Source organism: Colias philodice, chromosome 12 (assembly GCF_061535455.1).
Source record: "Colias philodice isolate Cphi_HAF_F1 chromosome 12, ilColPhil1 Martin Lab GWU primary, whole genome shotgun sequence".
In the NCBI taxonomy this organism is placed as follows: Eukaryota; Metazoa; Arthropoda; class Insecta; order Lepidoptera; family Pieridae; genus Colias; species Colias philodice.
The window spans coordinates 9,510,257-9,526,015 of NC_143097.1; the positions used below are offsets into that span (position 1 = coordinate 9,510,257).

General features: G+C 30.6%; 1 protein-coding gene across 2 annotated transcripts; it reads right to left on the bottom strand.

Annotated features, from left to right (window-relative positions):
• Positions 1-268: 268 nt before the first annotated feature.
• LOC149484226 (peptide transporter family 1-like) lies at positions 269-15,077 on the bottom strand. 2 transcript variants are annotated; one of them, XM_089701250.1, is made up of 14 exons: positions 14,979-15,077; positions 13,779-13,860; positions 13,318-13,459; positions 12,956-13,042; positions 12,347-12,621; positions 11,351-11,433; positions 10,883-11,053; positions 10,258-10,383; positions 9,889-10,011; positions 9,331-9,650; positions 6,486-6,690; positions 5,974-6,060; positions 3,482-3,631; positions 269-466 (listed from the first exon to the last, which is right to left on the bottom strand). In XM_089701250.1, exons 1-14 carry the CDS (start codon positions 15,006-15,008, stop codon positions 305-307), a joined length of 2,043 nt encoding a protein of 680 aa, XP_089557376.1. In that variant the 5' UTR covers positions 15,009-15,077; the 3' UTR covers positions 269-304. The 2 variants fall into 2 exon arrangements, with proteins under 2 accessions (XP_089557376.1, XP_089557377.1); XM_089701251.1 differs by lacking the exons at positions 13,779-13,860; positions 14,979-15,077 and having other exon boundaries at positions 12,956-13,067; positions 13,318-13,405.
• Between the last annotated feature and the right edge of the window lie 682 nt (positions 15,078-15,759).

Sequence of the window (15,759 nt, forward strand, 5' to 3'; positions counted from 1 at the left end):
TGTTTTGCAGATTTTTACTTAGATAGGGAGCGAGCATTGGCCAAATGATTATTACAGATTTTAAAATGAATAAAAATAGGAAATTTTAAATGAAAGATTTCATTAGAGCTCTGAAACTAAATACTCAAACTAATTTATTACATTGGAAAACAACCAGAATTATTTTGTTTTCATGAGATATTTTTATAAATAAAAAACTTGTAAATAAATAAATTTGTTTTATTTCCTTTCATACATTTTCCTTATGCCTATCTACAATCAACTTATTTCTATACAATATCACAGTTCTATAATTTTAATTATATTATAATACATCTTCGACTTGTTTTACTTTTTGGTACAAAACTTCACTATTATTCCGACTCTTTTCCGATTTATCTTCTTTAATCTTATAACTTCGTGACATGTAGTACAATACTGCTATTGATGTAAACATCAGTCCTGAATATATGAAAGACTGCGTTTCCTGTTAAAATAGGAAAATAGATTATTATAAAAGTAACTAAAACTTTGATATTAATTTCAAAACTGCCTGTGACAATAAAACGTATTTATGCCCAAAATAATTAAATATTCTTTAATTGATGAAATTTAATTATACTGGCCAAAATTAAATTTAAGTACCTAATAGAAACATCATTATGAGTTTTACATATACATAGTAGCTATATAATATACATTTGACTAAATTACTTCGATTATAGCCTATATACAAATGCCATTTAGTTTGTTTACCAAGAGCCTAGATTCGGCTCGGCTTTACCAAACTCCCGTCAATTAGTGACTAATTGTCGCAACCACAGACGTACATTGAACAAGGGAGTGATACGATTAAATGTGCTCAGTGCTGACCGCATTCAAGATCCCGGTATATCATTTAAATGTCATCATGATACATAATATATAACTACTTTAGCATTAGAGATACCTTTTCGTTAGAAAACCTAATTTTATATGTTATCTTTTCGATAATGCATGTATCTTTAACTACTATATTACATTCTCATTAAAACGATAAGACAAATACATCCTAAAATATATAATTAATAAGTACAGTTATCTGCACTATGAAATTTTGATGCCTACCTATATTTTTTTATAAATAAGTTACACTTAAAATAAATGGCAATAAACATACCCAGTACCCACGATAAATAGTTATTGTACTTAATTCGCAATAAAATCCGACTCTATACATCTATTTAAAAAAAGCGTTTCATTATTTTCTTTAAACCATCAAAAGCGTTCCGTTACACTTCACCCTTCTAACTTCTAAATTGTGAACTGTCAAAATGACATTTCCCGCATATCGGCCATATTGTGCTTCGAGGTGAAATCATTCCTTTGTTCTATGTATTTGCTATGTGGCCTTCGTACACGTGTCCACGTGTGAGTCTAGGTACAATACTAGATTCCTATACATGTCTAATGGACATTAGGTTAATGCCTAGATATATAATATATGTTAGACTAGAGCTTTATTACGAAAATCTAATTACAATTTCAATTAATGGTTATCTTGTAGCTATAATGTGGATAAAGGCTGTTTTGGGCATTTTAAAATCATATTATTAAACCTGTCGTTTTTAACAGCTACAGCGACCGTTTATTCGGAAGTATATTTCATTAAAACTATAATGTCAGGAATTTTCTAAAATTATTTGGTATTCTGCATAAAGGTAGGGTAAGGGTATTTTACCAATTTATTTTATTCTTACAAAAATATTTCCTTGGCTTCAAAATATCATTCGTAAAAAATATTCCTGTACCCACCTAGATAATCGTATCATTGAATATAGTCAGTTGTTACATTCAAGTAAAACAATGTTTTCGCCTACGCTCACGTATTTATTTATGCCCAAACATATCCAATAAAAACTCCTTTATCCAATTGAAAAACATTGAAACGAAAGCACAGAAATTTCCCTCCTTTTAGCTATGTTAAATTTTAAAGCTGAAATAATATAATTTGTGGAGCTTTCGCCAGCGAGTGCTTATATGTTCTAAATAAATAAGCAAGCGAGATATCATTACATTATATTTTTACGTTAGAAATTTTACACAAAATATTTTCACAAAACTTTATCTTTAATGGAAAAGGTACGACTTTGTTATCAAATCAAATAAATGTAAAAGAGCTCTTTACTCGGTTATTTATTATATTTTTATGGACTTTGACGAAAAACACTTTTATATTCTTTTAAAAACATAAGCTTTTTATTATTAAGTAACTTTCAATATCCCTACTAATATTATAAATGCGAAAGTAACTCTGTCTGTCTGTCTGTCTGTCTGTTACGCTTTCCCGCTTAAGGGGGCGCATAAAGCAAAATAACCAATCTTCTATTAGATGATACGTGTAATATGCAAGACCAAATCTAAAAAATAAAATATATATCAAACTAGATGATATGTTCAACGATTCTGTTTAATCAAAAACATGAAATATTAAAATTTACTCGATAAAAAAAAATCACCAAGTTAGCTCTAATTTTCACACTTTTACGTTTTCTACTTGACATGGTAATACTTATTATGATTTTTTTTTCATAAACAATTATATTAAAACATTTGCAAGATATTTGTCAGAGCATTTTGTGTAATTACTTTTAGTTTTGGTTTTATCTGCGATAAACCACTTTTATCGTGACAAAATCAAACGTTTATCTCGAGAAAAAAAGAGCGCCAAAAGTGGTTTATCGCAGATAAAACCAAAACTAAAAGTAATTACACAAAATGCTCTGACAAATATCTTGCAAATGTTTTAATATAATTGTTTATGAAAAAAAAAATCATAATAAGTATTACCATGTCAAGTAGAAAACGTAAAAGTGTGAAAATTAGAGCTAACTTGGTGATTTTTTTTATCGAGTAAATTTTAATATTTCATGTTTTTGATTAAACAGAATCGTTGAACATATCATCTAGTTTGATATATATTTTATTTTTTAGATTTGGTCTTGCATATTACACGTATCATCTAATAGAAGATTGGTTATTTTGCTTTATGCGCCCCCTTAAACCTCTCAACCGATTTTGATGAAATTTGGCACAGACAATCTTTAGACCCTGAGAAAGAACATAGGCTACCTTTTTTTGCGAAATATGTACCACGGGCGAAGCCGGGGCGGACCGCTAGTTGATGAATAAGTGAAACTGCTTATCAGTTTTCCAAATTAGTTTATTCGACTTTTTCAATATATATTTTATTATATACATATGATTAAATTACCTTAATTAACTTGTTCCATTTCGATTAATATTAAGTACCTACTCTATAAACGATTTTAATATAATTTATCTACATTGTTTTTGATTAAATATTATCCAACCGCCTAGCAAATATTTCGTAGTATTTTCGATTACAAAACTATTTTTCATGATATCTACACAAAAGACATACACACCTACAATATAGACAAAATATAATTATATTATATCAATAATTATATATACTAGTATAAACAAAAATCATAATTACCTGTGTATAGTTAACAAAAACCCTTGTTATAACTATAATAATGACGTTTCCAAACGCCTCAGTGAGCAGGAAAAACGCCGTCATGACAGCTTTCATGCTGTCCGGCGATTCTTTGAACGAGAATGCATTCCCGGTTATTGCGAAAAGTACCTGTAATTGTTATCTTTTAATCCTTACTATATTCTTATCTAAACTAATATTATAAAGCTGAAGAGTTTGTTTGTTTGAACGCGCTAATCTCGGGAACTACTGGTCCGATTTGAAAAATTCTTTCGGTGTTAGATAGCCCATTTATCGAAGAAGGCTTATAGGCTATATATCATCTCGCTAAGCCCAACAGAACTGGAGCACTGCGGGTAAAACCGCAGAGCACAGCTAGTATACAATAATATTACTGCCCCCCTAGTCAAGTGGATTTCTGTTAGCGTAGCGTTCAATAGAATAGACTACGAATGTATGAGATTGACAAAGGCTGTAGATAAACGTATCTACAGGTTACGTCAATCTCATACATTCGTAGTCTATTCTATTGAACGCTACGCTTACAGAAAGCCACTTGACTAGGGGGGCAGGTATAGATACTGTAACAAGATTTCGGCCCGCGGCTTCCCACCCGTTGTCTAAACGTTAACAAATCGTATTCCTAAACTTTGTCGAGAACAACTCTATCTAATAATACAACCCAATCAAATCCTAATTATATTATGTTCTAAAATCAAGACTACGTTTAAACATTCATTTGTAAGATCTTTAAAAAACTAACCTAAGTTAATTTAAGATTTAAATGTACTATTTTCGCTTCACACATCCAATTCCGTATCTCTAATAAGCCTGAAACCGATTTTAACATTATTTATTTATTTATTTATTTATGATAAGGTACCTTACAGCTAGTGATACAATTTTTGTGATGAATAAATACTAAGCTACGCCAATTAAAAGGTACACCAATAGGTAGTAAAAATAATATACGTATGTGAACAAATACTAGTATAAGAATTTTACAAATGATAAGAGAAAATATTTTAATTTCATGTAGGTAAAGTAAGCATAGAGAACTAGTTCAAATAAAGGGGCATAGACCAAAACTCATAACCTGAATTTGAAACCTAATTAGAGTTCGGAGCGAACAGGCTATGTAGCTAGTTTAATCAGACGCGCCAAATAAAGTTACCTATTTTCATCTTCCTTGCCCATAAATTCGTCTAACTTTAACGCACAAGAAATCTTTATTTTATCTTCTATTTAGTTTTTACAATTACCCGTTAAAATTTTATAGCCATCCCTCACCTTGAATTATTATTTTCATGTATTTTACTACACAATTTAGATGTAGCTAAAATTTACTATTTAGGCTGTTTTTTTTTAATTTACCTTACCAAATACGCTCAAGATACAATAACCCTCTAAATAGAAATCCAACATTGAAATAAAAAATACATCAGAATAAAAAAGTATGTAGGTATCATTAAAATACCCATCACGAACGTCGGAAAAGGGGAAAATTCTTCATTCTTTCCGCAAGTAACATAATATGGAATCATAATTATATGATAACAGGAAAACATAATAACCGCAAAAGAATATTTAAAACGAAAAAAAAACATGTAACACGTTTTACGCGTCAAAATGCGATCTACTCAAAATCTACATACGGAAACAAAAGCTTTACGCCACAGATAAGATAATAGTTACTGAAGCAATTTGGCTCTGGCAACACTGAATTGTCAATGCAAACGATCCAAGTTCCTTGGAATAACTACTCATTGACTCGACTGCAACGGTAGAATATAATGTTCGCAGTAATATGAGTTTAGCCTACTTTAGGGAAGATATTAATAGGCTAAGTTTGGTGTGAAAAGCTAGGTAATTATCCGATAAATCATCGGATTGTATAGTCCTACCATTATAATACATCTATAGGTGTGAGTGACTCTAATAAGTTATTTTCTATTTCTATTAATTTACACATATTTTATAGAAGCAAAAGTCATGAACATAATCAATACGCGAAAGGTTACATCCTATATCTTTCGAACACATCCCCCCAAATATCTTTGAAATACATCTTAACTCTACTAAGGTAACATTAACAAGTTTCAAATAATTACCTGATATCTCAGCTTGTTAAAAGTTATAAAGCGATTCGATTTAAAAACTTTTAACAAGATTCATACAAAACAGTAACTTTTAAAAAGGTCAAGTTAATTTTTAAATTTGAGACGATTATTGGGTTATTTATAGCATAAGGAAGAAAGGCAGTGTTGACATTTAATGCCAGTTAATGAACGCAAAATTAAGCTTAGTTTAAATAATTTGTGACCGCAGTCACGTTCCTGTAAGTAATGCATTCTGAAACAGCGTAGTCTTTTATCAAAAAAGCTAATTTCGTAGGACGCTATTTTTCAGTACAAATGATGTCCATTTTTGTAATGTTGTCTTTTTTAATACTTATTTTTTCTTTGTTTGTTTTTTGTGCGTAATTTACTTACCTCTGCTATTGAAATTATAATAAACTGAGGTAACAGCCAGGCCATAGTGATTGAATTCGGTTCAGTTATGATATTTATGGAAGTCTCCTGTAAATAATGATCGAATTTTAAATCTTATTTATAATTCAGTAAAAATATTTTTAACACTTTTTGCTCCGAGCAGTTATTCCTAAAAAAATCGAAAGCATACCACCAAGAGGCGTGTATTTCCGAATGAAAACTACCAAAAACAATTTGCAAAGCACAAACACAAAACAATCAGCTACAAGCAAAAACACCACTCTTTACAACCCATTTTTTTTTTAATCCGCCTAGTTACAATAGCACAAATAAATACTATGCAACAAAGAACTCAACATTCACAACCCAATACACCCGACTAATCTATCCATAAAAGAACACAAAATTCCCTACATAATCCACCTTCCTTGCAAAGCACAAAAACACATCAAACAAAAAACACGAGACATTCAACCTAACACCTATAATTAACCACATATTCCTTCACTCACATAATGATCTCCAACCATGATCGCATAAACACCACCGCTCAGCATACTCAGGTCCTTCGAGACGGAATTCACTCTCAAAGAGTACTCCGACGCAAAAACCTCAGTTCTCTTTGATATGCCACTATGAATAAGACACTCTACTTCGCTCCTCCTTTCATTGAAAAGCGATATGGTTGACGCATTTACCTGTTTTGAGACGAAGAACCTGGAATATGTAGATTTTTCTTAAGGGAAAAAATACAGAGTCAATTGGAAAAGAACTGACATATTTAACAAAATATGTCTTTAATTATTGTTATTGTATAAATTACCGTTTTGTATGTAAGTTGTAGTAGGTATGTGTTCGCTTAAATAATAAATACACTGTGAATAAGTGTATTTATATAGTGTATGAAAAATATATTTTTTTTATATATATATATTTTGTATTGATTACTTTAAGTAATTTCGAATTCAAGATGGATTTTTATAGGAAAAGTTAAATAATGTAGCTACAAGTTGATATTCACGTTTGTATTCTTATTAAAAAAGTTACCACTCTCTATAGGTACATAAACATAAAGTACACGGAAATTACAAGTCAAAAACATTAAGGGAGAGGAAGAAGGAAGGAATAAAGAAAATATACTTATTGGGAAACTTGAAACCGGGTTAATTATTGGGAGAAATTATTCCAATTTATTTGGAATAAAACCTGTTCGTCGGTATTAAAATTTAACACATTTGAACAAAAATTCATACATATTATCGTAGTTATGAATGAAATGATTGGATATTGAAGTGAAACTTCTTTATCGGGGTTGGACAAAAATTTAGTGTAACATTTTTGCGTTACGCCGTACGCGTGACATTTTTGCGTTACGCCGTACGCGTGACATTTTTGCGTTACGCCATACTCGTGACATTTTTAAAGTCATAAAGAAGTTTCACTTCTTACGTGTGTACTCTAGTACACGCATACATTTTTTTAATTTATTTATACTTGAATTAATTATTACGGTTCATAGGCACAAGATAAAATTTTGTTATTTTGTTTGCAGATAAGTAATCAAACATCTACCATTAAATAATAATACGAATAAGGAATCTAAAAGGATAAGGGATACCTACTTCTGAAAAGCTTAAAACCACATTAGCGATGTAAACAGCATTACGAAACGTCTTAACCATTTTCTATACACAAATTTTCCTCAATTCACCCCAATGTGGATTAAATATATGTATACGATATAAAAACATACGACGTGCATATTATACGAATGATCCCTAAATTGTATTTTTTAACTTTTCAGTGCAAAAAATTCGTGATATATTGCGAATGACGTCATTTATTTTTAATATAAAGTTTAATTATGAGTTATTTAAGTGTTTATTTGCACAAGCAAAAGATTTAATTGCAAAGCAGAAAAGGGTATTAATTAATTCAAATAAAATGCCCTTCCTACCCATTTCCTACCAAGTTGATTTGCCATTAACTCTTGAATTTTTAATCACTACAAAGTCAAACCAAAACTTTTGCATAATTTAATCAGTTACAAACATTAATTATAAAAGTTTATTCCGGAAAAGTTAAATTTGACCGTCTCCGGCAAGAATGAACAAATAATTATCGAACCCGTATTAATGGCTCGAGCACGTGGAATGTTTAATATTTTCCAATTCCTAGAAAAACTGGGATTTACTCGAAATAATTTCAGAACGTAGTGTTTTAAATTTCCAACCACAGTTTCAAACGCTAAGCTCCACAGATTTAGATACACGATCCAATTTATTAATACGGCACCGAAAATTCTGGAAAATATTAAAGAATCCGTCTAAAAGTTCAGTTGGTCTATTTTTCACAATTTTTCAGCTTTTTTTTACGCAGACTACCTACCTTTGCTTTAGTACGTAGATTTTTATTCGGAAAAAAATGACATAGCAAATTGTTATGGTTTTAGTGTGTTAGGTATATACCAGTCATACTTTAAATATTTTAAGTATGACTGGTATATAACACACTAAAGCATATGCTTTAACTCAATTCAATTCAATTCAAATTATTTATTTGTCAGAATTGTGGTAATATACAAGGTCACATAATTAATAAGGTAGTCCACACAATTCGCCAGACAATTGGCATACAAATTTTTCACGATTACATTGCAGATTATATAAACATACATACATTCAATAACATTAAAATTAACAGGTTTTTATTAATACATATCACGCTTTAAAAAATTCATTTAAAGAATAGAAACATTTTTCCACTAACCATATTTTCAATTTTCTATTCATTAAATTTTTTGGCATTTCACGTAGTTCTTTAGGAATGTGATTAAATACCTTTATGCACATCACACTAGCATTGTTTTGAAAGAGCTTAGATCTACAATTTGGCATTAATAGGCGAGTAGGATCCCTAAAACCCAATTGTGAATTGTTTTTGGTTGATTTGAAGAGTTCACTGTGCTTTTTTACAAACATACATATTTCCAATATATACAAACCAGTAAGTGTTAAGAGACGTTTTTCTTTGAATTGAGGTCTGCAAGAATCAAGAGGACCAATATTACACAAAGCTCTTATACACTTTTTTTGTGCTAGAAATACGTTGGAAACATTGGTAGAGTTACCCCAAAATATAATCCCATACCTTAAAACTGAGGTAACGTAGCTGTGATATGCAGTTAGTGCAGCATTAAAAGTTACAGTTTTTCTCTTGGCTATGGCTAACTATGGCTTTAACCATACATTTATCAAAACATTGCTATATTTTTCATTTTCGTAAGTCGTTTTTGTTAACGCAAAATTACATACATTACACAAAATAAACAACGACATAATACGAAAGTCATCTCACCTAACAACAGGAAGTCCCGATTTGCTCTTATCAACATTATCCATAAACCTCGTCACTTTATCACCCGTTAAATAAAACGAAACAGCATTATTTTCCTCTAGCCAAAATGTTTCGTTTCGCGGCTCTATACAATTCCCGCCTAAAGTTAACGTCAGATTCTCTGTCCCTCTCGCAGGTATGTGCTTATTTGTGTAGAGCGAAAGAGAGGGAATCGTGTATATTATGTTTTGTTCGTCGTTATAAATTGAAATAGAACAAGGGTTGCCATTGAAAATACGAATTTGTGAATATCCCGCTTGCGGCAACTCTGGATATGTTGTCTGAAAATTGAGAGTATTTTTAGATGTAAAATTAAAAAAATATAATATAAAATACCTATAATTTAATTAATAAGGTTAAGGTAGTGATTATTTAATTAATTCCCAAAAATCTCAATATTTTATCGTACCTAAATTATATTGTTAATATCTTTAAAGGTCCAATGATTATTTTATAATTAGTTTAATAAATACATTAATTAATATTCGATATTTTTGCTTCTTTTAATAAAAAACTTACCTTTATATATATTTCGACGAAGGCTGAAGCAATAAACGCAAACCCAGCCAATATCCCCCCTACTGTGAGCCTGTGTAATGGATTCTTCAAAATATTACGCTTTTCTAAATATGGATACACGTACTAAAAACAGACATATTTCTTTATTATATTATTATATTGATGTTGAATAAATAATAACAAAAGCTAGATTTATTTTATTTCTTTTAATAAAATGACTCCAAAATAAAAGCATGCCACAAATATTACCATTGGCAACAAAATCATTGACAATAAAATTAAAAAAAAATAGATACAAATAATTCTGGAACGTTGTTTTGAGAAAAAGAAATGCTAACTGCGCAATTATATAAGTGAAATCGGACTAACCTTTTGTGACAAAGGGATGAGAATTAAAATGCAAACGGGTGCAATCACTTGCAACTGATCTGGCTTAACCGTAATGAAGCCCAGGGATCCGTTCATCTTTGTTGCTTGTAATGTCCATCTGGAACCCTACATTGAAAAGGTAATTAAACTTTACTATTTTCAAGTATGAACTATACTATCATTAGCAATTGTGAAATTGTTCGACGTTAATATTTCCGCTTGTCAATTTACAAAGTTATGGAAATGTAATATACCGGATTCTTATTTCGTTTATTATTTTAGAACTGAACAATTTTAAGAATAGGTACATACCTATTCTTAAAATTGTTCAGTTCAATTGTTCTAATTTTGTATTTAAAATACAAAATTAGAAATTATATAGTATAATGAATAATCATGCATTTGATAACTGATTCTGAGACTACCGAACTTGATTTTTTAAATGTAATTTATTAAATCTACGGAACCTATCAAAGCTCTTACTCACGTCTCACAAATGATATTATGTTAACGCAAGCGGGGTTTTTCAATGCACGCGAAAAACGTTCCTTTTCTGTATTTTAACGATGTGAGAATTTTATGATCGGAAGAATAAATAAGAGCTTGAAAAGGATTAAATTCTTACCATCTGATCTAACAGAGCCCAAAACATCGGTATAACAGTAAACAGCTTAAGTAAAGATAACGTTTTCTTCACATCTCTTATGAATGACTTGTCATACTTGTGTTGCACGGTGTCCAACCAATGATCATTTTTATTCATCTTTCCTTTTATAAGTGTGGCCTTTAAACCTACCTGATGAAATATGTCAATTTAGTAAAATCTTACGATTATAAAATATCAATATTAAAATTTTATTTATTACTAGCTGTGCCCTGCGGTTTTACCCGCAGTGCTCTACTCCTGTTGGTCTATCTAACACCGGAAGAATTTTGCAAGTCGGACCAGTAGTTCCTGAGATTAGCGCGTTCAAACAAACAAACTCTTCAGCTTTATAATGTCAGTATAGATTAATTGAGAGTCGATTATTAGACTTTACTAATAAGTTTTTCGTAGTTATTATGAGACTAAAACTATTATTATTATACTTACAAAAATGCACTTCACAAAATCAAACAGGACAGTCCCGTTGGGTTTGTTTATTACGTATCTGCTCTGTGCACTCACAAAAATAACTAAAACAAAAACATTATTTAGGCTAAGTTACCTTGTTTTTAGAATTATGTTGAATATTTTAAATGCATATTATGTATTAAGAAGTTTCTCGTCAGTAAAATTGGTTAAATTCCATTAATTTCTTGGAAAATTTTCGAATGATATGACGTCATGATAATTTTTTATACAATAATTGAGTAAATATCAATATTTAATGCTCAAACATGATATAATAATAGATCTTTATCTGTGCTGTAATAAATCTTCAGTAGGTATTTCTAAATTTACGCAATATTTGAAGTTTGAACGATGATAATGTTATTTGTAATTTCAATAAACTTTCATTGTAACATTGGAATAATAAATAACTGAAAATAAACGACCTTTGTAAAGTTATACGGAACTAATAATCAAGGCACTTGTGAATACAAAAGAGAAGACGCTATTAATAGTGATATGTCAGTTCATATCTAGGTGTAATAATGAGTTTCAGAATTTACTATATTCATATAGATATACCATAGACGTTGGTGGTTGAGTTAAATGCTTGAAAACTTGGCTAAGAAATGTATCTATTGTATACGTATACAAAAAAGTAGGTACCATTTGATTAAATAGTTTTTTTAGCGAAGTATTTATGAAATATCATACTTTTGCAATAACCAGCGTATCGTATGAAAATTGGACAATAATTTAACTACTGGAATGTAATGTAAACGTATTCATGTCGAATTCAATCAATTTTCACTATAAATCTTTTATCCCAACCAACTATAGGCGATTTTTATCATTTGATGAATATTCTTGATATATCTGTGCTTTGCCAATAACGAAATAACAAATAACGAAATAAGTATTGCTTATATCAATTCAACCATTCAATTACTTAGATAATTTAACAATATTATACGTATATGTAATACCTTTACTTACCCATAGACAGTAGAACGACTAACCCAGGAGCGCCAAACGCGAGCGAATAGCAGTCTTTATCCCCAAAACATTGCACCTCCGACCTCAATATTGGCGACACTATCTTCGCTATCACACTGCCCACACACAACACAAAGTATAATATACTGAAGTAGATAGCTAGATACTTCTGGTGTTCAGATGATTGTAATTGTTCACCACCAAACGCAGTAGTGCATGGCTTTATTCCCCCCGTACCGAGGGTTATCATAAACAGGCCCAGGAGAGTGTATGTACTGAAAATAATAGACAATTGTATTGTTGGCATTAAAGACACGTAATATTTTCAGGAAATAAAATAATTGCTCAAGGAAGAAGAATGAAGCTGAATAGAGTTAATAATAATGAATAGTTAGAACAAAGTGACGAGAAAAAAGAACACTAGCTACTGACATAAGACACAGCAATACAAAAATAGCCTTAGAAACTTTCTTGAAGACAAAGCTATATCTTAAAAAAGTTTCAGACACTATAGTGACTCAGTTAAATCATTAATTTTGCCATATCCTGGCTGACTCTACATTTCCAAAGTTATTATTTAAGTGGGTTCTAGAATTCAAAAGCCCTTACTTTGCAGGTAAATTGAGCACTGGAATCGCTGTCACAGCCACTAATATATTGCCAGCTGCGTATATAAACATCAAATATAGAATAGTCCTAAAAAATAGCAATCTTTATTATCCTGGAAAATGAAGCGTATAAAGAAAGTTATTACACATTAAAATGTATATTGTAGTGTCTAGATATATTATACGGAATGGCATAAAATGCCACACATGTAACTATAATAGTCGTAAATCAATCGAAAGGATCCCAATGAAATTGGGTCGTGTAAACTAGAAATATTGATATATTTGTGGTCAAAACTTCCAAGAATTTGAGGCTCGCAGCGTAGTCTTCGGACCGTCAAATATTTCTAATAACAACTTTACCTGAACTTTCCGAGCCAGTTATCAGCAAGGATACCGCCGATAATTGGGAACACGTACACAAATGTAGTGAACACGTGGTAAGTCTCCGTTGCCCCTTCATCAGTATAACCCAACTTACTTCGTAAGTATAAGGTAAGGAATGCTGGAAAAACAGTATTATTTCTCGTACATGTTAGTTTTATACAGTGTCGCTTATGGATTCTTTATATTGTAAAGTTGGTTCTCAATGTTGTCAATAGGTAACACAGGTTGAACTCATAAACTCGTTCTATTAACTTAAAGTTTAATGTTTTTAGTTGATATAACTGAAAATAAGAACGACGAAGATATCCCACTCAATTATACACTACATTTATCTATTCAAATCTTCCTTTATTCATTACCAATAAACATCTGCCTTGAAAAGCAATTCATGTAAATATGTTGTTCTAACTGAAAAAATATTCAACTTATTTCCATACCTTTCATGCCAGAAAATGAGAAGCGTTCACAGAATTCGGTGAGAATTATGAAAAATACGATCCTTGGAAAACGATCCTTAACCTGAAACAACGATTTTTATTATTGAAACACGCACCTAGACTATGCGATAATCTTATAGTTATGTTTCTGTTAATATCCTGTAGTCAAAGACTGTGTGCTATATTGAAGCATCGAACCATAATATAGAACTCATGTTATTAAGTTCAAGAGATTGTTAGAACAAGCTTATCACAAGAATTTCTGGTAAGTATATAAATCATTTTAGCTGGACACTCAGCACTCTTTGTATCGAGGAAGGCTACGTAACATCATGCTACGATTAACAGAAATGGAGCATCGATAACAAAGTTGCAAAAATTTTAATAAAATGTTCCCATTGCATGTGTCAGATAATTTTCAATTTTAATAATACGAATTAATATTTGAAACTTTCCCAAATTGTATTTTATTGCCTCCATAATAAAGTATAACTAACCATATGTATAGTAATATCATAATATATTGCAGATTATTACACACAGACAAACGTGCATTTTATTTCTACCTCTATCTATCCTATGTTGTTGAATTATTCATCTATTTACTGAGTTCCTTTGAAGTCTGAAGACGACAGCATTAACCTTTATTTCGTTTTTATATTCCTCCTATTTTTTTTTCCTTTTACCAGTCTTTAATATATTATCTTTTTATTATATACTTTTAAAAAAAAGCTTAAAGGTATACCTATTACAAATTACGCGTAAATAATTTATAAATATTTTATGAGATGTATGTAAACATAGTGTTAAATTAGGTACCTTCCTACTAAATATTGTATTGAGTATTGATTACTTACAGGGAATTAATTAGGAATTGTAATCGCTAAATCTTCACTAAAATATTTATCAAATGTTTATTACCAACCAGTCCCGACAGAAAAAAATAAAAACGTCTACACTAAATTTCTTTTAACATTTTTAAGTCCCTACTAAATTCAGCTCTGTGAAGGTTTTTTTTTTTAATTGTTTACTAAATGTTTAACGCCTTCAAAGGAAGAAGATTAATAAATCACTGTGTGACTGTATATTTTTATATTATTATTGACAAAAACTGTAACATAACAGTGTTGCATTTATTTTTTCCTATTTAACTGAGCTTATGAATGTATTATAAAGTAAAAAGTACGCAAAATTACTAACCTGTGTCTGAACATTATCTATTTTCTCCATTATCACACACCACCGACAAACACGTGAACACAAATAACAAGACAATAATTGTAATAGTAATTTATATCTTTGGTTAATCAAACATGCCGTCTCATACCGCTGAATCTATTTATTTTAGCATTACGTGCTCTTTGGTGTAACTCATTGACTTTGGGTTTCGAACGAAGTTCCTTATCGTGGTACGCTGGCTGGGGGCTAGGCGACTTCGAGCAAGACGACGAAACAACCTCACGACACTTTTGCTGTTGTGCGTATATTAGCATTCCTTCACTTATTTCATTTATCATTTAACTCCTAAATATAGTTTATAATTTCAAAACTAAAGGAACTTCGTTCCAATCGGGTGTCCCACATGTAACACCTCAGTTTATCATCACTCATTAATTTTATGGCCTGGATTTGGCATTCAATCGGTAGTCGAACGCTATGAAATATTCTACACTTATATTATGAAGAAGGTTTAATTTGTTAATTTGTGAGTTTATTTGTACGAAGTTATCATGATCATTACTGAAACAGCTTAACTAAAATGCTTTCACCGTGTGATCAATAAAACACTTAACTAAAATGCTTTCACCGTGTGATCAATAAAACATTCTGTTTCTCAAATGTTATATCTCATGCCCAGTGGGAAGAGATCCACGTAGTCCACGTTATGTAGTATTCACTAAAAGTATCCAATTTGTATTTACAGACACAATAAATAGGCTACAAAGTATAAACTCAAAGCAGTTAAAGTTTTGTACGAATC